This window comes from Apaloderma vittatum, unplaced genomic scaffold, assembly GCF_000703405.1.
Source record: "Apaloderma vittatum isolate BGI_N311 unplaced genomic scaffold, ASM70340v1 scaffold20432, whole genome shotgun sequence".
NCBI classification, from domain to species: domain Eukaryota; kingdom Metazoa; phylum Chordata; class Aves; order Trogoniformes; family Trogonidae; genus Apaloderma; species Apaloderma vittatum.
In genome coordinates, this window is record NW_009704381.1 from 940 (window position 1) to 24776 (window position 23837).

At 37.4% G+C, this 23837-nt stretch overlaps 1 protein-coding gene across 1 annotated transcript in view; it reads left to right on the top strand.

Annotated features, from left to right (window-relative positions):
* Positions 1-203: 203 nt before the first annotated feature.
* LOC104270618 (G-protein coupled receptor 98-like) overlaps positions 204-23837 on the top strand; it is a gene marked incomplete at both ends in the record, with an annotated part of 42655 nt that continues 19021 nt past the window's right edge. Inside the window, 26 exons of the mRNA XM_009865032.1 lie at positions 204-379; positions 1093-1217; positions 2214-2380; positions 2479-2622; positions 3093-3200; positions 3548-3800; positions 4662-4784; positions 4993-5215; positions 5664-5868; positions 6843-6989; positions 10162-10417; positions 11819-12027; positions 12749-12922; positions 13347-13529; positions 14229-14408; positions 15031-15195; positions 16634-16751; positions 17326-17449; positions 18059-18197; positions 18336-18521; positions 18877-19109; positions 19425-19573; positions 19673-19874; positions 20371-20590; positions 21743-21982; positions 23245-23394. Coding sequence (XP_009863334.1) covers positions 204-379; positions 1093-1217; positions 2214-2380; positions 2479-2622; positions 3093-3200; positions 3548-3800; positions 4662-4784; positions 4993-5215; positions 5664-5868; positions 6843-6989; positions 10162-10417; positions 11819-12027; positions 12749-12922; positions 13347-13529; positions 14229-14408; positions 15031-15195; positions 16634-16751; positions 17326-17449; positions 18059-18197; positions 18336-18521; positions 18877-19109; positions 19425-19573; positions 19673-19874; positions 20371-20590; positions 21743-21982; positions 23245-23394 — 4599 coding nt within the window. The remainder of the gene's footprint in view (positions 380-1092; positions 1218-2213; positions 2381-2478; positions 2623-3092; positions 3201-3547; positions 3801-4661; positions 4785-4992; positions 5216-5663; positions 5869-6842; positions 6990-10161; positions 10418-11818; positions 12028-12748; positions 12923-13346; positions 13530-14228; positions 14409-15030; positions 15196-16633; positions 16752-17325; positions 17450-18058; positions 18198-18335; positions 18522-18876; positions 19110-19424; positions 19574-19672; positions 19875-20370; positions 20591-21742; positions 21983-23244; positions 23395-23837) is intronic.

The window sequence follows — 23837 nt, forward strand, 5'->3', positions numbered from 1 at the left end:
ACTATGGAGGTCACCAGGCTTTAGAACTTCAGCCTGAACCTTCCTTGCCTCACGTTGGTCCTCTCCAGTTCGAGGAGCTGCTGTTCTGCTGTGCTACCCTATGGCATGCCTTGAAAAAGTAGAAGCAGTGACGTGGTCTGATAGGATTGTGTCATCATTAGCTGTCAAATTTCAACACCTTTCTGTGCTTGTTTTCTTGTCAGACACTGCACATTTCTGCAATCCTGGATGAGGAACCAGAGATGGATGAGCACTTTGTTGTCACCCTGTTCAATCCAACTGGAGGAGCCAGACTAGGGACAAGAGTGCAAACGATGATTACAGTATTACAGAATCAGGCTCCACTCGGGCTTTTCAGCATCTACCCAGTTACAAATAGGTACTAAACATTCATGATTCAGTTAAAAGGAGATATTTTTGTATTCGTTAGAGATTTTGGTTTTGATTTGTATTCAGCAGAGATTTTGTTTTCAATCAATCCCTTTAACCAAATTCAGCTATCCAAATGTAAAATGTTCGTAAATTTGAAGAGTACACTCTCTGCCAAATACTATGACTGTTATGGAAAAGAACAGAAAGTCACGTATAATGGACTACTCATCATTAGAAATGTCAATTTTTCTATGAAGTTTTTTCATAAAGCAGTACTTCATTACTCCGTAAATATTCCACTAACAGTAACCTATGTTAAGAGTTCCAAACCTCCTAGTCATAGATTTTATAATTTATTTTTGGTTTCAAGCAGGCGTAAAATCCACTTTCACTTAGGGCTGGTTTTCAGAAGCAAATGAACCATATGGAATTACATTTTTACCAATCACTGAGCTTAAACTGTACAGCTGGTATGTTAAATTTCAGAACAGGTTTAAGAGTTTATTGAATTTCCTACAATTTTGCGAAGATATTGTGGTTAAGAAACATTAGACAACCTTGATTAACAAAGTTATCAGTCCATCAGATAGCAAAACTAGTTTTTTTATTATTATTATTTCTGTTGTGACTTCTGTGCTGGAATTGTACTGTAAGGACCTTCTTCATATGCTATGAAAATAACACTTTTTTTCCCTTTATTTTCACAATTCTCATGTTTAGGACAAATTTCCTCACAGTTGAAGAAGCCAATACTACAGTTTATTTGAAAGTTTTGCGGAGCAATGGGCTCAACGTGTCTGTGAGTGTGGAGTGGGAGACGTTGTCGGATACTGCATTTGGCATCAGTACGTTCATTTTATCAAGCGTGTCCACTGCTTTTGTCAGAGTGGAGATAGCCAGAGAGTAGACAAACTTACAGGACATGTAGCTTTGGAATCTAAATTCACATATTCAGACCTGATTAATGAATGTTTTTCTGAGCATGCCAAAATTCATTAAAGAGCTTGAGAGTAACATTATCATCAGTCACTTTTGCCAGAATTTCAGTAATTTACTGCTCTCCCTGCTGCTTGTAGGAACTTTATTGTCACTAGAATTTCATTTAACAAAATTTGAGGTTTACTACTTGTAACTTTGAATTTTTCTAACATTGTTTTCTATCATTACTTCCCATTTATGGGAGTCTTGGGCTGAAGGGATCCATCGTTTCATCTCTACTCACTTGTTCCCATTTGCATGCTAAGTGTTTTTTTGCTCCCGTACCGATATGTGTATAGCTACTCACTAATCCGGACTATCTAACAAAGTGAAAAAAAGGAAAATGCCTGATTTTGAACGTGGATGAATACTCTGTGTGGCTCATCAGCTGGTCTAACCTGTATGTGGGTTTGGGAGTTTAGTTCTGGCATTGCAGTGGTTTTTTTCTGTAGGCCAGTCAAACGACTTAGGCAATCTAAGAATCTTAGTGCCGTGCCTGCTTATTGTGGGAAGGAGAAAAAGGAGAACAAATCATTTTTGTAGTTTCTGTCACTTTTTTCACTACTTGCTATTTAACTAATTTTCTTGCTAGCTGGATTCCAAACTGAATCATTCTGAATCAAACTCAAATTGCCTATGCATCTTCCATATGAAATTGTAATATATAAAGAAAACATGTATTGCTTAACTCTGCTAATGTCCCCAGTACTATAAAATTTCTGTGCATTTATATACACTTATACAAACTACTTAAAGACAACTTCAACATTTCTGGTATTAGGTCTGGCTTTTCAAGTAAAACATGAAAATAGCATTGCAAAAGACCTCAAGAACAAGCAATGTTTTCTTCTATTATATTGCAGGGGGTAGTATCAGTGTCCTGTCTGTCTTGCAAAGTTTTATGGAAGAGGCAGCATCTAGCTGGTGTTTCTTTACCTCTGGAGAAATCCTGTATGGTGTCCTGCTGCGTATGCCTCCAGCTACGTTTTCTACTATCTACCAATGGAAAGGAGTTTTTGTTCCTGTCGAGGTAAATGTTTGCTTGCAAACACCAAGCAAGCTACTCAGTAAAGAATTTAAATCTCAGTTTTTCTTTTTTTCTTTTTTTTTTAATTATTCTTCTCTTAGAATTTCAGTATGTGGAATCCTAAGAGCTGCGTGCCTTTCCAAATCCATGCCTCTCCCTACCTTGTGGTTACTCACGGAGGAGACAGGCAGGGATCTTCCAACAACAGTGTGTATGTGTTCATGCCTGGACCCAGGCTGTTGAAGGTAAATCTGTTTTACACACAAAATTATAAAATAGTGGATTTGGAGAGAACCTCAGTGCGGCCTCCAGTCCAGCCATGTTTTAGAAAAGAGCACTCTCTTCTCAGTTTGTTTGGGGCCCTAACGCTCCACATGGCTGCAGTGTTGTAAGTTTTCACAGCTTGTGGCCTACTGTGCTTTTATATTTATATGTTGGTGATGGGGGGAAATGACCTGGGAAGTGAGGAAATAAATTGTGGAGCAGTCATAGAGCATTTTCTTTAAAATGTGTGGTAAGTTTTATTAATTTTGTAAATAAATGCCACATATAGAAATGCATTTGTTAAATTGTAAAATTATATATATATATAATTTCATATATTTTATAGAGAGCTTTATATATGTTCATGCAGTTTTTAAAAACATATATATATATATAAGCTTGTCACTTAAGATGGCTTCCAAAAACCTCTTTTGTCACATTTCCCTCACAGATACAGACTGTCTCTATTTTGGATACCAGACATGTGGAACATTTTGCTGTAGATGAAGAAGACTATTTGATTTTTGTGAGTCACTCGACCGGTTCCAGTTCCATCCAGGTTAGGATACATTTGCCTTCCCTGGCTTTGATACAGGTAGTTTGATTAGTTTTGAGCTTGAAATGTGAAGGGATAATAAAATCCATACATATGTATTTCTGAAAAAATACGTTTTTATTATGGATTTATAAGACTTAAAATTCGTATTCTTTTGAAGAACAAGCATAGCTCTCTGAAGGAAGGTAGTTAGTTACCAGTGTGTTTCTATCTTAATGTAGGGTCCATCTTAGAAACTAGGAATTTAATTCACTGCAAGTCTTCCCAGTTTTTCATAACAACACTTAATTTCTCTTCTCTTGGTAGTAATTACGAAAGTATAATGACAAGAGTATTTCATATTTCCACAGGTTTTCCAGTGGAATAATGATGTATTTGTGCTGCATCATCAACTTCCACTTTACAGAGCTCTGAACATAGCCTTGTTTCCTAGAGGAGGCATCATGTACCTGCTAGTTTCTTTGTCAAATACCAGCCAGAACATGCTCTTGTACCACTGGGTGAATAATGAGTTTAGGAATCTTCATCAGTTACCAGCAAAAGAAATAAAACATATGGAGGCCTGGATTTCTGGATCTGATATCTATTTAATTACTGCAAAAGGTATTTAGCAGAAGATGAACACTGACTTTGCTGAGTATATGCTGGTTTGCTTGGTAGTGAAGGCATTTAGACAGGGATTAAGGTGATATTATTATTATTACTGTTGTCATTGGTGGTGTTGGTGGTCTTTTTATTATTATTATCATTATTATTATTTCTACTATTACTAGTAGTAGTAGTAGTATCATCAGCATTGTTGCTTTGATATTATCATTATCATTATTAAACCTTATTGTCCTTATTAAGGATTGGTGTCCCTGCCCATGGCAGGGAGATTGGAACTAGATCTTTAAAGCCCCTTCCAACCCAAACCATTCCATGATTTTGTGGTTACTGGCAAGTGAGAACCATTTTATCAAAACAATCTCTGTTTTGTCTCTCAGAAAATAAAATCATTTCATTCATTCTCAAATGCTTATGGAACTGGTGAAATATTTTCCCAAGAAAAACAGAAAACAACTCCATTCATGTAGCTGCTGATTGCATCTTTTCTAAGATTTTCTGAGCTTTGTCATGTGAAAACATCATTGGTCTGAAAAGTTCATTTGTTTTTTTTGTTGCAGACATGACATTTTAGTTGTTGTTTTTCTGTTTGCCTGTTGAAAAATTTAGGCTGCAGTCTATAGGTTTCTTTGCAATTGACTGTTGCCTACTGGCAATCAGTGTTCTTATATGTCAGTGTGTGCAGAAAAGCCCTTAAATTATGGTTGGGTGGGTGAATGATCCCATGGAGATCAGTCATGCCATGGAGTTATGCACCAAGTAAAAAGGAATATATTATAATTTTCTTCACTTCGTAATTAAAGCTCTAAGAATGCAGAAAAAAAAGAAAGTAAGTTTTGTTGTTTCTCTACTTTGCAGAATTTGGAAATTCTTCTGAAATTTTCATCTGGGAGACAGGGCAGTCTACCTTTAGGCACTTTCAGTCTCTTCCAGTCTGCGCCATAAGAAACGTCCATGTTTTCATGCCTCCTTCAGGTTTAGGTAAGACTTAAATGACAACATTTGTTCAAATCCTGGGAATTGCAGAAAAATATGCGCTCACTTTTTTGTATTATTATGCAATTTAAAAGTTACTATGATCATTTTGCTGCCAAGGACATTTCTGGTGTTACAAGGAGAACTTTTATATAAGTCACTGAATATTACTGTGGTTTGTTTTGTGTTTTTTTTTACTCCTTGCTCGATGTAGTTCACATTCTCCTGTCTGGTAAGGACACAACAACGCTGTATTCTTGGAACTCGGAAGGGAACCAGTTCTCTGTGATGCTGCAAGCCCCATATGCAGATCATATCACTTCAGCTACTGCAACGTCTCTGAACTCCAGCAAGAGCTTGATCGCTCTGTCCCAAGAGTCCAACTCCCAGATTTATGAGCTGACCACTGTCTCAAACCAGTCAGATTTTATACCTAGGTAGGTTTTGTGGGTTTTTTGTTTGTTTGTTTTATATAACTTTCTCCCAGCACCTGCCTTTGTTTTTCTGTTTTATACTGTTCTGGATACAGTGGAGAGCCTTATATACTTACGTGTGCAGTGTGCTTATTAACATTATAGAGAATTTTTTATAGGTAAGTGTTAAAATAGCCTGAGGTCGAGCTGCCTCACAGCTGGCTTTAAAACATGGCAAGAAAGGACTTGGAGCTATGACTTGATTTTCTTTAAGCTTTTATTTAGGATAAATTAAATTACTTCCATAATTTCAGTTGCTCTATGATCTATTGTAATAAAAAAACCCCAAACCGCCAAGCTCCCTTTCACCCCCCCCAAAAAACCCACACCCTTTAAACCAGGAGTGCTTTCTAAGTTCATTAATCAGCTATCCTCAGTTTATAATTATTTGATGTGTGCATTTTTATGCTAGTTCAGGTGAACTGATATTTGACCCTGGGGTCATGGAAGCTGTGGTAGCAGTCAATATCCTGGATGACGTCATCCCAGAGGAGGAAGAATGCTTCAAAGTGTGGTTGAAAAACCCTAAGGGAGGTGCAGAGATTGGTGTTCATGGTTTTGTTAACATAATTATTCCTTCCAATGACAATGCCTACGGAATCATTGCATTTGCTCAGGTAAAACTACTAAGGTGAATCATTACAGTATGTATTTATAATTTCTGAATAACAGAAAGCATAGTAAAACTCTGAGCTGGTGGATGCGACAGGGTTGATCTTCTAAAGTCGTGTAGAAACCCAAGTTAGAAGCTCTTGAACATCCATTTAGCATTGCAATAGGATCAGATGATAGAAACTCAGTCTGTCCCCATTCTGACATTTTTTAATCCTATTGCATTTAGATTGACACATTAGTTTATCAGCTTGGTTTGCAACAACTTAAGAATTAGGTTTTCACATGGCAAATATGATACAATCATGGAGTTGCTACTGCTTGGTTAATCAGGGGAATTAATTAAAAGGAATCTGAAGATCCTTTTCCCCTGAAAGAGATACTAACTGGGTTATGCCACAAGATGAGCCAGCTTGCCAGAACAAAATCATTTATTTGGAAAAAATGTCAGACTGAAGGTATTATTTGGAATATGTAATTCTTAAATCATCAAACACTGTAGAAGTTATCTAGACAGGCATATAGTAAATGTGTACTAAAAATATATAGCACAGAAGAATTGTTACTGAAATGAAACACTGCATTGCATTATGAGGAGGGTGAGTAACAGTAAAGTAAAAGCAGAAAAAATAAGTCTCTCTTGAAGGTCCCTTTATTTATTATCTACTTCGTGTGTTTTGGACATAAAATGCTGTACTGAAAAAAAACAACCCAAAACCTAAAAAAATGGAATGTTGGGCTTTTTGCCTTAGGATAAAGAAGCCAGACATTTTAAATTCTCCGTGAAACCTGGAAGAATTTAGTACCTCGAAAAGTTAGGACTTAAACATGTAATCAATGAACATGTATTTAGCTACTTAATAGTAGACTAACATATTGATGCCCAGTGTCAGTGGCCCCCATTGAATACCCAGATCCCTAAAGAAACTTTTTGTTATAAGGAAATATTGTTATGGTTCCACTATTTAATGTTTTCCAGAGTTCTTTATTTAAGCAAGTTGAAGAAATGGAACAGGACAGCTTAATCACCTTGAATATTGAACGTTTAATAGGAACATATGGACGAGTTACAGTAGAGTGGATCGCTAATGGGAGCATAAGTGATGTATTTCCAGCTTCAGGAATGGTACGTAATAACATCACTGGTGTTAGGGAAGCACTGACTGGGTTGTCTCAGACAATAGATGCAGATGTACTGAGGGAGAAGTACACGTCAGATTGCCCTGCTCTCCCGTTAATTCCTGCTTCCTGGTCCTTTCCTGTGATTCTAGCAGTCTGCACTTTTGGCTGGCGCATAACACCGCAGCATCATTCTTGCGCTTCTAGAACCAGATGCCCTCCAGGCACTAGAAATACGTATCTGTAGTATCCTCTCTTCCCTTCTTCCCACTGTGAGATCCAGCAGCTTCTGTCAAATCATTTGCGGAGGTGGGAATCTGGGGGCATTTGCTCTTCGTCCTGACCTTCTTAGTGCAACTGAGAGCTCCAGTGGCCTAGGAGAATAACACAAACTCCAGTTTTCCCTGTTTACGAGACTGTTCAGATTTCCAGCCACTCTTGGCATACTTTAGGAGCGATAGATGCCAGGTTCTTTAAGTCAAGGGCCTCCGTCTGGTGGCCATCTGTAGAAGACAGAAAGCCCTATGGCAAAATGGCCCTGTTTGCCTAAAGCAAAGACACAGCTGAGGGAGAACAGGGCCAAAACTTTACACCCAAAAATAATGGATCTGAAGTAAGATAAAAAATCCAGAGAAAAGCCAAGAAGAGGGAAAGTCAAGGATGCCAAAACAATCATACTGAAATTGTTAAAGCACTCCTTGAGCGTTCTGGGTGGAAAGCTACATGATTTCCCTCCACAAATTTGCACCTAGGAAGAGACAGAAAGGCAAAGTAAAAGCGTAATGCTATTCATTGAAAATTTCTATTTATCCTTCAGAGTGTGTGTAGCCTAAGTGTTTATAGACAGGTCTTACCTGGTGAGAGAGAGACCTAATTAAGTGACCAGGATTTTGAATTTAAAAATAATAGATAGACAAAGCATTTACCAATAATTTTATCTAAAAAAACCCAACCCCAAACTAAAACAACAAAAAAATCAACAAAACTGATGACTGGGCATTTCTTCAGTTAGCAGTGATTTTGATATATATTACGTGCTCATAACTCTTTTGGCGTATTCATATGGGGTGAATTGACCACGGCTGGCTGAGAACCCCCACCCAGTTGCTCTCTTACTCCACCTCCTCATCAGGACGTGGAAGAAAATAAGGTGGAAAAGCTTGAGACAAAGGCATTTTAATAAGCAAAAGCCACACATGGAAGCAAATCTAAAAGTGGAATTTATTCAGTAGTTTCCATCAGAGAGAGATGTGCAGACACTTCTTGAGAAGCAGGCTATGTCCTGTGTCTGCAATGGGAACAATACAGGAAATCTCAATTAAACATGAGGATTATATGCACAGCCTGGGTAATAAACAGGAGGAACTGGAGCTCTGTTGTGAGTCAGAAATTTATTATGTCATAGGAATAATTGAAACACAGTGGGACAACACATGGCTAGAGGATCATGATATGTGTCTATAGGCTGTTTCATAAAGACAGGTAGGGAAGAAGAGGAGGAGTCTCTCTTTAAATTAAGGAGAACCTTGAATGTGTAGCAGTCAACTACGGTGATTGTGGAGGCCCTGTTGAATGCCTATGGGTAAAGATCAGAGGGGTCATCCCCACAGAAGATCTAACAGTAAGCATCTGCTACTGACCTCCAAAGTAAGATAATAAGGACAGCAAATAAATATCTGTGTTACTTAAGCAAGCTCAGATCAACAAAATCCAGCTCTTACAGGTGATTTGCACTACCCAGATGTTTGTTAGAAGAACACAGCAGCAGCTCATATGCCATCTGTAAGTTCTGGCATGCATGAAGGACTGCTTCCTCATACAAATGTTAGATATGCCAACCAGGAATGGGGCACTGCTGATCTTAGAATCGTAGAATCATAGAATAATTCAGGTTGGAAAAGACTCTTGGGATCATCGAATCCAACCATTAACCCAACAGTACAAGTTCACCCCTAAACCATATCACCCAACACCACATCTAAGTGACACTTGAACACATCCAGGGATGGCGACTCAACCACCTCCCTAGGCAGTCTGTTCCAGGGTCTGACCACTCTTCCCGTGAAGAATTTCTTCTCTTTCTCTGAAGTATTTCTTCTCTTTCTTGCTGCTCACAGACCAAGAAAAACTGCTTTGTAATATATCAGTTAGTTACAGCCTTGGCTGCAGTGATCACGGTATTGTGGAGTTTGGAATTCTGCTGAGCATGTGGTGGAAGATGGGTAGTAAGACAAAGGTTTTAGATTTTAGAAGAGCAGACTTTAGCTCACTCAGAGCTCATCTGGGAGGGATTCCATGGGAAGCTCCCATGAAGGATGAAGGAGCTACTGAGTGCTGGGAGTTTTTCAAGATCTCTCTGTGGGAAGCACAAAAACAGTTCATCCCTTTCAGACACAAAGGAAGTAGGTGGAGAAGGAGACCTGGACCACTGGGCTAACAAGAACTTTGTGAAGTTCAGCAAGGACAAATGTAAGGCCTTGCACCTAGGCAAACATAAATTTGTGAGTGCAGCTCAGGCTGGGATCTAACTGGCTGGGGAACAGCTCTGTGGAAAGGGACCTGGGGGGTCTTTGTGGGCAAATAGCTCAATATGGGTGAATAATGTGCTGCTGCATCCCAGGAAGACAATGGGATGCTGGGCTGCATCAACAGTACTCAGCACTGGTCAGGACAAACCTGGAATCAGTACTGTGTTCAGTTTTGTCCCTGCTGTGCAAAAAAAGATGTGGACAGGCTGAAGAGGGTCCAGAGAAGGACCACAAGGGTGATCCAAGGATTGGATACAATTGGATACAATTACTGCTGAGGACATTCTGATTGGACACAAGAGGAAGATTCTCAAAATGGGAACAATCAGGCCTTGGAATAATCTACTCAGGGTACTGACACATTTCTCATAATTGGAGACTTTGAAGATTCAGATGGGCAGGTTGCTGGGCCATCTTGTCTAGACCATGTCTTTGTCAAGAAATGTTCAACCAGGTGATCCTTGAGATCCCCTCCAACATGAGATTCTATGATTCTGTAATATGATGATTGAATTATAGATATTTATATTTGTATATATGTGTGTATGCATATATATTTAATTGGTAGTGTTTTACAGAGAGTAAAACAGTTGGTGTAACATCATTAGGAAGAAGTTTGACTTTTCTTTTGCCCTCCCTCTGAAATTTTAGATTACATTTTCAGAAGGTCAAGCCCTGTCCACGATCACCCTGACAATTCTTGCGGATGGTGTTGCAGAGCTTTCAGAGACCGTGGAAATCACACTCGCTCGTGTTACCACTGTGGGTGTGCAGGATGCTGCAAAAGGAGCCGTCATTGACCCCAAAAGGGCAAGGGCTATACTCACCATTTTACCCAGTGACTCTCCACACGGTGTGATAGGGTGGCATATGGAGTCTCTCTTTGTTAAAGCCACAGAGCCAGAAGGTAAGTCTGTTTCTTGATTCATAGGGAAAAAAAAGTTTTTTTCAACATCAGCATTGTTGAACCTGTAACATTTTTTATATGTAATAAATATAAAATATAAAAAATATTTTACTTTTTATATTTTACATTTTAGATTTTATGTATTTTATTTATATATCAGGAGATGTAGTGATAGCATGAGGGGTAAGGGTTTCATACTGAAATACGGTAGGTGTAGATTAGATATCAGGAAGAAATTCTTCACTGAGAGAATGGTGAGGCACTGGAACAGGTTGCCTCATCTGAGGCAAACAGTAAGTTTGCAGATGATATGAAATGGCATGGGAATGTTATCATTCCTTGAAAGGAGGGTGTCGCCAGGTGGGAGTCAGTCTCTTCTTGCAAGTGACAAGTGGAAGGACAAGAGGAAATGGCCTTAAGTTGCCCAGGGAGGTTCAGATTGGATATTAGTGAAAATTTCTTCACAGAAAGGGCTGTCAAGTCTTGGAACAGGCTGCCCAGGGCAGTGGTGGAGTCACCATCACCAGAGATATTTAAAAGTCTTGTAGATGTGGTGCTGAAGGACATGGTTTGGTGGTGGACCTGGCATTGCTAGGTTAATGCTTGAACTCAGTGATCTTAAAGGTCTTTTCTAACCTAAACAGTCCTATGATTCTATGCTCAGGGAAGCTGTAGCAGCCCCCTCCCCGGCAGTCTCCAAGGCCAGGTCGGATGAGGCTTTGGGTGACTTAGTCTAGTGGGAGATGTCCCTGCCCATGGTGGCGGTGTGCAAACTAGATGATCTTTAAGGTCCCTTCCAACTAAAACTTTTCTATGATTCTGTTTTTTTTCTAGAAGTAATTTGTAGCAGAAATATCCTTTAAAATATGTAGCTGTGCTATTTCATTACACTCATTTTATGCTGTATTCTTCATTTGATTTATCAACATTATCCAGTCATTCTCGTAAATTGTTACAATATTGTAATTATTAAAATATTGGCATCTTATATTTCAAATCATTAATACATACAATGTTTCTATTTAGACAAACAGCTGAACCTGACCATTTAATGGGATTAATATATTGTTTAGAGTAACTTACACAGAGATTTTCATCATGAACGGGGTCAGAAAGGGAAGCTTTTTGTTCCGCAAGTTAGGGGAAGGTGGGAAGTAGGCAAATTTATGAAAAATATGCTTTCCATCAGAATATTATTGCAGATAAAACTTCCTCAAGTATTTTATTTTGAAGTGAATTATTATTGCCCCTTTTCTAGCACCTAGAAGTATTGTGAAGGCATTCTGTTATTTCCTCACATATCTGCCTCTTGCAAGCAGCTCCTGTACAATTAGTCAAGATGAAAGCCAAGCAGAGCAAGGGTTAAAACAATCGTGTCTTGATTATTTTTCTTTGTTACAGGGCAACTGAATTCAACTACTCTCACTTTACAAATTATTCGAGAACAAGGGTTTGTTGGAGAGATTGCAGTTCAGCTGAGCACTGCGCCCAACTTCGAACTCGCCCTCTCCAACCAGGCAACAGAGAATGAGGATTATATACTTGAAAAGAAGACAGTCATTATGGCGGAGAACACAACAATGACTTCTGTTGTAGTCACTATTTTGCCTGTGAGTAGCCTTGTGAGTAGCACAACTTTAGCTAAAAATATCATTGAAGGAAAAAGAAAATGGTACAAATGTAACAAAAGTAGGGTTTAGCATTCTAGAAGTGTCTAGGATGGGATTCTTCTCTCATCAGATGGTTGTATACTAGTAAGAATGCAGCCATCTGTTTCAAAGGAATCTGAGTATTTATCACTGACAAAATTCTTTGTTTTGCTGTAGTCCCAAGATTCACATATACTAATGACAGAGAAAAAATTATCAGTGTCATTGGTGCTTGCTCTTTTTTCAACTTGTTGCAGGTTTTTACAGAGGATCTATTTTACTTTACATGCCTCTTAACAGACTTTTTTTCTGTACTACAGGAGAAGTTAATTTTCAACCAAAGATATGTATGTTCTTTAAATATATTCAGAATGCTTTTCAAGTTCTGGCTTAGTTTTTGAAATCTAGCTGCTTTTCTTATAGATAGAAGAAACTGGTGACAGCCAGCAATACTTTGCACCTTTCTTACAGATCTGGAATTTGACTGCCAACTTAAATTTTTAAAACTCAAATGAGGTAGTACTTTTCACCTTTCATATGGTGTTAAGCAGGGGATTGGTTTTATGGTCCCAAGTGCTGAGAATTTTTGGACAGTAAGCAACCTACAAGTAGTCAGCTTTCTGCGTGTGTTGTAACTTAGCATGTTTTATTTAAAAAGTGGCATTTAAAAATGTTTTTGCAGGATGATGTTCCTGAATTACAGGAAGGATTTATAATTAATATTACTGTTGTGCAACTGGTTGATTCTCCCACTGGAAGTCAGCCAAGTGTGAAGAGGCTCGGGTTGGAAATAGCTGAAATAACAATCGAAGAAAATGATGATGCCAGAGGAATATTTGGTTTCAATGTTACAAGAGTAAGTAAATGTTGGTGAAAAATATTTATAGTAGCATTCCATCAGGAGAGTCTGTTTTTTCGTAGCAGTTTTGATAATGGTCTAATAGACTTTACAACATAAATTATTCTGGATAAAAAGTCCAGATACCAGACAAACAATTCCTTCTTAAAAGGTTCTTAGAAATTAGTAGATTAAATTTATTAGAGGACTAGAAGTGCTAAAACTTATGTCATAGAGTATTCTGAAAGGGACTTTAGCAGGTCATCTAATCCAGACTTTTGCCGATAACAAGGTCAATACTAAATTCAGACCAATTCGCAAGTCATTATGCAATTTTTCGATATTTGTCTAACCTGCAAGTCAATATGGGCAAAAAAAAAAAAGAAAAAAGAAAGAAAAAAAGGTTGCTGCGACACTCAGCAGTTCCCTGTTGATTTTACAGGATATAACTGGAGCTGTTGCTGGTTATGAGGTACCACCACCACAGAATGTATTGAAACTTCCAGTTGTTCGACAGGCGGGGAGGTTTGGGTCAGCAACTCTGTATTGGGAAGCCATTCATTCAACGGCCAGCTTTGAAGATTTCACACCATCATTTGGAAACCTTACATTTGCAGATGGGCAGGTATGTGCTTGGTGAAAGCTTAACTATCTCTAGATTAAAAGTTTAAGAGTTTCTCAAGTTTTCTTTGAGCAGAATTTACATCTTTTCAGTGAAAATATTTTATGTGTGGCCTTATGCGTGTGAATAATGCTCCTGACTTCAGTCCTTTAACGTGGAGAATCAGAATGTTCATAAACATTCAACAGATAAGGTTTTATGCCTTTGATGCCTCTGCAGGTGAAGACATAATTTCTAACAATAAAAGCTGGTACATTGAAAATTTGTAACATTACCTGTCTTCTCTATAAATTCTCAGAATAAGCCTATGTGTTTTCTTAGCTGTGCACTGAATATTCTCTTAAATATCATTCTTGCCCTGACAATACTGAGTGTATACAAGAGGATTTGATTTCAAGTGAACAGAGCTGGTCTTTGGCAAATAGAACTTTATACTTCATCAACAGAATTCTCACCAAAGCAGAGCTGTCTGCTGGTTTCAACATACAAGATTCGTGTTCATGGAATTAAAGGCACTTTTGAAATTTTATTATCTTTTTATAACTATACAAGTATGATAAGAAATAAGCACAACTGAACAATACGTATTAATCTATTATTAGATAAAATTTACCTATTTTAATTTCATTTTTTTTCCAAATTATGAACAGAATGTTATAAATGAAACTTCATTGCTCTCTTATTTTTTAACAATTTCTGCAGGCTACAGGAGAAATAGAAATTACAATCGTAGATGACAGTGAAGTTGAATTCCTTGAGATATTCAAGATTTCCCTGGTGAGGGTCACAGGTGGTGCAAGACTAGGGGATGACACTCTGGTAACTGTCACTATTCCGCCAAATGATTCCCCTGTTGGAGTATTTGGGTTAGAGGAAAAGAACGTAAGTTTGATTTGGATTGAAATCTTTTCTACTAAAGCTAGGTAGTGAGTTTGTGTTACTCACACATAGCCTGTTTTGGTAAGCCTTCATTGCAGCGAAAGATGTGACTTCATTGAAAGGCACATTGGCAGTTGTCTTCATCTAGCTGTGTAGGATGGTAACGAGAATGAAAGTGCTGCTGTAAAGATGTAGATTTCTGTATGGCTGATTCAATTTATTTCAGTATATTAACAATTCAGGATATCTCATGTTGGATTTCTGGCAGTCTGTTGAATGTTAGAATGGTTTTGTAATAACCTCTATTCCTGAAAGTAGATTTTGGAAAGCAATTATGAAATGTATCCCCTCTTAGTTCTTGTCAGTGAGTGATTCTTCTGCTCTCCATTTTGCTGGTGCTGTGCCGACTTGTGACTCATTGTAATTGTTTTGAATCATAGAGCATACAGAAATAACGAGTGACTAATCTTTGCTAGCAGAATTCAACATGTTCCTTACATTCTTCCTGTTCATTTTCACTCTTGCCTTCATTGTCACCGATGATGCTTTTCGTTGTTCAGCTTCAGCCAGTACCGATGCCCTTTGCTGCTGCCTTTCCCACTTCCTCCTTCTCTTTTTTGATCAGGTAACAGTGAGGGAACCTCAGACACCTGATGACCCTGCTGCAGTGGTATTGCTCACTGTAAGTCGAAGTCAAGGAGGACGAGGAGCAGTTAAAGTGCTGTGGATTCTCGAGGAAGCAGCCAGATATGATCTGTCCCCTCTGAATGGTACCCTTCACTTCAATGAGGTATTTCTGATATTGCAATGAATTATTTACTGTTACATTTAGAAATACTTTCTTCTTATTATGTACATTTGCATGGGATTTTTTACATGTTTGTAGAAGTAGGGGTGTATGTAATGCACTAGGAAAAGACCAGTTCAAACTGGTGACGTTGTCAGTGTGCAGCATTTTTCCAAACAGGAAAGGAAAGCTGATGTGCTGTTTTTGAGCTAGCATAATGTAACCATCAGGAAGAGAGGCTTTCAAATCTAAATTACTTTTACAATTTAAAAAAAGAAAAAGAACAAGAGTGTCCTGACTGACAAGAATGATTGCAGCAACATTTATTGCATTTCAGTATCAGACAACTGAAAGAGAAAACTGATATCAAAAGAGGGAGAAGGATAAATGAATGATCAAAATTTGCAGATTTTAAAAAATATATAATCATAGAATCATAGAATGGCTTAGGCTGGAAGGGACCTTAGAGATCATTTAATCCAACCTCCCTGTCATGGGCAGGGATGCCTCTCAACTAGATCAGGCAACACATGGGGACTGAATGGGAATAAAACACTCTAGTGACTTTCAAACTGGACATAGTTATTTGATTCATGTTTTGTGGCACGTTAACTCTGAAGTACGAGCCAAAGTATTATTAGGCTATTGTTCTTCTCTTCATATTCATCTTTTACAGCTTATTAAAAATGTTTAATGAAGAAAAGTGTTTTTACATAAAGCATAATCTATTCTGCCTGTAAAAGGCTATTTTGCATTAAATAGATAGGCATATTGGGTGTTTCTTTTATTCAGCTGGAAAAATAACATTTTTTGGTATCACCATGAGTATCTGGCAAAGTTTTTCTATAATTTTGGGGTCCTTCCTCTACTGATCAGCCTGAACATTGTTTTTCTCTTCCTGAAGCTCTTATATATGCATATATGTAAGAATACAAGTATGTATTTATGAAGTACTAAATTATACAATATGTACCTACTTTTCCCCTATATGCTTATTTTAAGCATTTACTGCTGCCCACTGACAAAAACGTGGGTTAGATAACAATTTGCTATGAGCTAATCTATGTAAATTTATTAATGTTGATCCTTAGAATGTATATATTTGTTTGAATATGCACTTTCTGATGGAAAATATTTTTCTATCAAGTGTTTCCTCTAGGCGGAAAATTTCTATGTGAATGCAATTTCAAAATAATCATTATTCAGCTGAAAACAGCCAGCTTATTTTTGGAGTGGTTCGAGAGATGATTTTTGGTATTTATTAATCTGTGGCAAAACATTTCAGCCAGATCAGACCTGTCATATTTTGAAAAAATATAAAGAATTTGTCAAGCATATGCATGCTTAACATTAGGTTTGTTAAAGAAATTGTTAAAGAAAAAAAGCTTCTTTGTAATTCCATATTTTGTTTAGTTTCACTTAATGTCTTTATGTGATGCAGACTGAATCACAGAAGGTGATTGTTTTACATGTGGTTCAAGATGATCAGCTGGAGGGGAATGAAACATTTGCCATTCAGCTACTCTCTACGGGTGATGCAGAGATATCCCCTGTAAATGGTAAAGAATTAATTCTGTTAATTACGTTCTCTTTTGGGACATTTTGCATGAGAATTCTTGTAAGTCTGTTCATATCATTTTAGTCTGCAATACTTAATGTTCTATATGCAACTCGTTGATAGCAGTTTTGACTGTCAGATTTTTTTTCCGTAAGTTATTTCCTAGTCTGAAGAAATAAAAGAGAAAGTTAGATCATAATTTTTCATTCTACGGTAGTTCCCGGTGTAGACTTTTGTGTTCAGGTGGTTAACATTCTCCATGGAGAATTCTTTGACAAAAATAAACAAAAAATCAAATGCAAGTTCAGATCTCTAAGAATCGTAGAGTAATTTAATTTGTAAAAGACCAACCAGGGTGGTCATCTAGTTGAAAACCTTGCTTAAGCAACAGGAGACTTCACAATTAGGTCAGGTGGCTGGATGCCTTTTCCACTCAAATTCTGAATACCTCTAAGCATGAGGATTCCATGAACTCTCTGGGAAGCTTGTGCTTAACCACTTATGTCACAAAATTTATGAAAATTTCCACATTATTTAGTTTTCATTAACCATGAGAAGCTTTGTTCTCTTTGTAGGCGTTGCAACCATCATTATTGTGGGTGATGAAGGAGCTTCTGGGGTGGTTGGGATAGCCCATTCATCCAAGCATGTTCTGATTGGAGAACCTTCAGGAAATTATAATGGAACTGCCCTCATTAGGTAGGTACATCACTCATTTTTCCAAAGGAAGGACAACAGCTCAGTTTCAAAAGCTACGAGAATTGACATTTGGCAAGAGTTTCTTGAGTGCTGCATTTCATTATCACTTCTAAAATCGAACTATTTTTAAAATTAGTTCCTTATTTTTGAAGAAAATGAGAACATAATACGCATGTGGTTTTTCAGTATTACTGGAGAGCTCCAAGTATTCCTCTCAGACTTTATATTATTTACAACACTGATGCATTAAAGGAAAGGCAATTCTAACCAAAATAAGGGGGTGAGGAAATAAATGACTTTTAAAGTCACGTTGTGCTTTTCAGGATTCAGTTCACCATTGGTGTCTGAACTGTATTTCAGTATATTTCTATGATGTGTAACATAACCACAGTGGGAACTGGATTTTTAGTTGAAACAAGGTAAAGTTATTTCACTGCATTCAGTCAGCTGATCACAGAATGAAGAAGTAAAGGTGTTACCATACCTTCTAAGAGTATTGGAAAAAACATTTCTTTCATGCACAGCGATATGAGATACTGTCTGTCTCTGGATTGACTATCAAATATTAAAGGTAGAAAATAAAACCTGTGTTTGTGTTCCTACCTGCAGCCTGACACGTGGCCCGGGGATTTTTGGTGAGATAGTAATATATTGGAATATAACACCTCCTCATCACACAGAATTTATTGAGACATCGGGGATCTTGACAATGCGAGACAGACAGTCTGCAGCAGTTGTTCTAATACAGGTATACGAGAGATTTTATACCAGCGACTATTTCAAGTACTTCCTTTTATTTAGTTATTATCTCGGCTAGAAATTCATTATACCTCTCCCTCTGGAAATGGTGTAAATCCTTTTAGTTTTCATTGGTTCTTCTCTCTAGGCTGTGGATGACAACCGTCCTGAGGAGAAGCATTACTACCAGTTTCAACTAACTGGAATCAGTTATGGAGGACTCATAAATGAATCTAGCAGCACAGCAAATATTACCATGGCCTCCAGTGATTTTCCGTATGGAAAGTTTACATTTTCACAGGAACTGTTACAAACAACAGAAGAAGAAAAATGGGTATTAATTTAAAATTCCTTCTTATGTAAATTAAGATATAAAATATAGATATCAATATTGTTGCTCGATCTATGCTTAACTTGAGGAGAAAAAAAAAAAAAAAGAAAAAGAAAAGAGATTGATTCTACATTTATCATAGCACAGTCTCCAGAATGGCTGTCTGAGCCTTCCGGAGTTTTTTAATACCCTGGGAAAAAAAAGCTAGCTGCCAAGTTGCACGTACTCTGTACTTACTAAGACAAATTGTTGTCATTTGACAGAACTATTGAAAAGGTGCCTTTAGAACAGTCTCCTAGAGACAACTAACAGAAAAAAAACAAAACCATTTTTAAAGAAAATGTCCTCTTTCCTTCAGGTTAACATCACTATTGTGCGTTCCAGGGGATCCTATGGCGAAGTTCGTCTTTGCTTTCAGATAATAAATGGGACTGCAGAGGAGGGAGCTGATTTCACTCCTGCAGTGAGGGAATTGTTGTTTGAACCACATGAGGAGAGTAGAACAATTTTGGTTGAAATTCATGATGATGACTTTCCTGAAGGTCCTGAAGACTTTTCAGTGATGATTACCGAGGTGGAACTCCAGGGAAGGTAAAGATGAATGGGGATGAACGGCGAACCCAGTTCTAATAATGGCATAAAGATTTTTCTGATTAAGGCTTATTAAAGCTAAAAGTACATAAAAATTGTGAAGTTGCCTTAAATTCAAATAAGAAGATAAAATTAGAAAGAAAAAGTGAAAGATACACTTTTCTCTGAGTTAACTATATATAATAGTTTGAATAAATGTGACCAGAAAGTTTGTCAGAAAATAAAAATATTTGTGGTAACTGACAAATTGTAATACCTGCATCATAGTAGTTTCACAAGTATTTTTTATGTAATTCTTTTTTATGTTCTTGCAAGTGGATTTGATTTTACTGTAAAGGAAAATGGTCTACAGATAGATCAACCTCCAGTAATAGGAAATATCTCCACAGTACGAATCACTATAGCAAAAAGTGATAATGCAGAAGGCATCATAGAATTTGATCCACAGTATATCCTCCTACAGGGTAAGTTTGCCCTAAGTTTTCACAGTGCTTTAGAAAATATGTCTGTGGTTATTGACTAAATTTTGAAGAAAAATAACTTTTTCTTAATTATTCATGCAGTGGAAGAGGATGCTGGATTAATCATGATTCCTGTTGTGAGAAGGCGTGGAACTTATGGCTATGTGACAGCTGATTTTCTTTCTCGAAGTATTTCTGCACTTCCCAATGGTGTTGACTATGTTCTCCATAATGATTCCATAATTTTTGATCATGGCCAGAACAAGACTTTTATTTATGTTTCTATTATAGATGACGAAGAGAGGTAATTGGTTTTTTGAATATTTAGTCTCTAACTTATCTCTTGAGAAATCCTTTTTTTTAACATGTGTGGTATGCTTGTGTGTAGAACTGGAACTGAAAAGTAATGCAGTGCTGAAAAACCACGTAAATTTAAAAGGGAAAAAAGAATCTATTCTTAGAATTTCATAGTTCTTGTTAAATGTTATGCATATTCAAACATTTTTAATTAAGTTATAGGTAATTTTATGTGTTAAAAGTACTGCTTTGCATAATTAAATATTCTGCTTATTTTGTTTTCAAATTTAACACAGGGAAGGAATAGAACATTATTTTTATTTCGACTATCACCATTCTTTGCAAATGGAGAAATCTTCTACTGTATGCTGACAGAGATAACCTTTGTATACCTTCAAAGAGATCCAGTTGGATGCGTGATTGAATTACTAAGTGCAGCTTTAATTTGTTTTTTTTTTCTCCTCTCGGATGTCTCAGGACCTCTTTTTCCTTTTTCCCTGCAGTGAATTTGCAGAGCAGTTTGAAATCCAGCTGACAGGAGCCACTGGTGGGGCCATCCTCGGGCTCCACTTAGTGAGCCAGGTCACTATTGCTAAAAGTGACTCCCCCCAGGGTATCGTGAGGTTTCTCAACCAAAGTCGAATTATTCTTCCCAACCCCGACACCCTCATGGCAGTTTCCCTGGTGCTGGAAAGGACTGGAAGATTGATAGGGGAGACAGAGGTGGGTCCTGGCCGTCAAAAAACACATGCTTTCCAGTGACTAGGTCAAAAAGCTCCTGAATTTTCCTTCAGGAGCTTCTTCGTGATTCATTTCTAGTGGGATAGCTGTGGATTTTCATCGGGCATGAATTAAATATAGTTGCAGTATAACATAGAATGTTGTTACCCTTTTAATCTCTTTCTCCTCCTGCTTTCTTTCTTTTATTATGATCTAGCCTACTTTGCTTTGAAATATCTCCTCATCCCGTCAGAAATATGGTTAATTTCATGCACCACCATTTAAATTTAATTTAGTTGCATTACTTCCTGAAGATGGTCAACTTTTATTCAGTAAATAATTTATTGAGAGTTTTCTAGATTTTGTTCTCTGCTCTACACAGAACACTGTCAAAACAAAGGTATAAATATGAACCAAGGCAGGACTTTCACAGTCTTGTCAAACAACTGGAAGATTGCCCATAAAGGCCATCCTCCCCTTGTCTCCCTATATAAAACCTGGTTTTCCTGCTTTTGAATTTTTCTAGAAAGCTGAAAAGCATTTAAAATGCCCAAAATAATAAAGTGATGAAAATGACCTCCTCAAAAATAATCTAATTTGTGGGAAATTGTTAAATATTTAAAAATATTCTAGTTTCTAATCAGGATGAAGAAGTATGAATCATCATTTGAGGGATCAAAAACCTCTAATGCAGACACTTAAAAAAATATTTGTCCTCTCTGTCTTCATATCACACTTCACAGGGAATGGTTTTGGTCATGATTATTCATTTGGGGAGCTTTGGAAAACAATTAATAAAAGAGAGAGTGAGAAATAGAAACTGGCCTGTGTGTTTCCTGTTAATGTGTTAAAGAAATCTCAGTTTTCTTTTCTATTACTAGTATCTAGAATTTCACAAACTGGCGTTGTGGTTAAGTAACACTTCAAAATGTTCGTTTATAATCTGTCATGTCTGTTTTTCCAGAGGATTATATGATATCACGTGTACAACTAACTATGAATCTTTTATATTCCATATTAACAGTAAAGATTTAAACATAGCTAGTTGCCAGATGCAGGAACTTTTGTTTCACTTGCATTACTCTGTTGTTTCTTCCTCTGGGAGGCAATTAAAATATGTCACCACTCTGAATCTGAAACTGATCTTTTCCACAGATTAATTGGGACGTCTTGGGGCCCAATTCAGAAGAAGTTTTATCTCCCCTGAATAGTGACATTGGTGACCCTGTGAGTGGATCATTTTACTTTGGAGAAGGAGAAGGGGGTCTGAGAGCTATTGATCTACGCATCTATCCTCATGAAGAAGTTGAAGTTCAGGAGATCTTCATTATTAGACTGAGCCTTAAGAAAGGTGAAACAGAAATAGATCCTAAGGCAAACAACATTACACTAATGGTAAGTCATTATTGCTTTTCTTCTGGGATCTCTGTTGATACTGGTATTTATGCTGCAAATCTTCTAAAAATTAATAACTATTTCGTATTTTGTCATTTGGCTTTTTTTTTGTTCCTTGTACTACTGAAGTTTAACTTCCTAAAAAAGAAGGAAAAGAATCTGTCAGTAAAATTTGGTATATAACCCCTGACCTGGCCTTCTTATTTGTGGATTTCTGTGTTTGTCTTTGGAGAGAGTTTGACTGGATCCTCATTTCTGGGTGTCATAAATAAAAGAGAGGGGAAATCTGACTATGGCAGAGCAAGAGAAATGCATGAATTTGTGGGAGAAGGCACAGGGAACTATCAAAGACAAATTATTACTCCAGAGATACTACAACTAGAAACATATTTATAAAGCTGTTATAAAAAAAACCAAAACAAACAAAAGCTAAATTTGTCCTAGCAATTGGGATTTTTGTTTACATTTTTATTTTTTTCTGTAGAGCATTGATGGACTTAGCTCCCATTTCCTCAAATGACTCAGTTTCTGCTTTGTGGACCCAGGTTTATTCTTTGGACTGGAATGTTTCACCTTGCACACCAATGAATGGGGTTCTCCATAGGCACTGATGTTACGACTCAGTTGTACCTCAGTTCACCACGAATCCCCATCGCAGCTAGTGATTCATGCAGGTGGATGTGAATGTCCAGGGGGTTGAGTTTCTAACCTGATAGCGTTAGAAGAGTTTCTGTGCTCTAGTCTAAGGTACCTGAGTGTTTCCTGCTTTAATATCAGAATATTCAGACACAGCATTTGAAATAAACCTCTATCTTTTTCTTCCTTGGACGGAGGGGACTGAAAACTAAAAAGAGGACAGTCATACTTTCTCTGCTGTCTCTTAGTATCATTTAGAAACATGTTCAATTTAGATCCTGCCTAAACTTCTTTGTGTATCACTGACAGTTTTTTGTCACAAAAGAGCAAGCCCCTCAGTAGGTTTAGTACAACAGTCTTGCTTTTTGTGCATATTGGTGAGTGCGTGGGCTTGGTATCACTCTCTTCTCATGACCTCTTGGTCCTGTCTGCTGGGTTGTGTTTTTACTCTCTCTTCTCACTGCTAATATATTCTTAAATCTTCTTAAGAGGAGAAAACTCAGTAGGAAGAACTAATAGATATATGTCCTGCAGCATCTAGCAATGAAAGGTCTCAATGGTTTGAACAAGAATACAACTCGCTCTACAATTCTTGGGGTTTTTTTGCTTGTTTACTTTTTTTACAGATACAGAAGTTTGGTGATCCCAACGGAATTGTACAGTTTGCTCCTGAATCATTAACTCAGAACAATTATACAGAACCTTCAGCAGTGGAAGGGCCACAAAATATTACTCTGTTTGTCAGACGAATTCAAGGCACTCTGGGAAATATAACGGTATTCCCACTCTTTTCCTTATAAACAGTATGAATTGAAATCATCCTCAGTATCGATGTATGGAGGAATATCTTATTCTGTGCCTTTCAGTTGCTTGTTTCTCAAATTTATTTTTGAAGTGTTGCCTTTTAGACTGAGGGGCTCAGCCCTAGTGCTTGTAGTTTGCAAATTCAGTCTCCCCAGTCAGGGAAAAAAAACCAAACCAGTACTGCAGTGTTGTCTCACTTTCTCTCTCCCTCTGCCCCCTGTGCTTTTGATGGGAGAGCAGAAGAGGCTGTACTTTCATAGTGAGTTTTCTGAGTTCATCACAATTTACTTTTTTTCTAGACAATTTAAAGTTAAGAATCAGACTTTTTTGTGAACCGTCACTCACATTGTTTGTAATCTAAAGTTGATTTTAAGTCAACCTGAGAGCAACCTTGGGAACAGGAAAACCAGCAAGG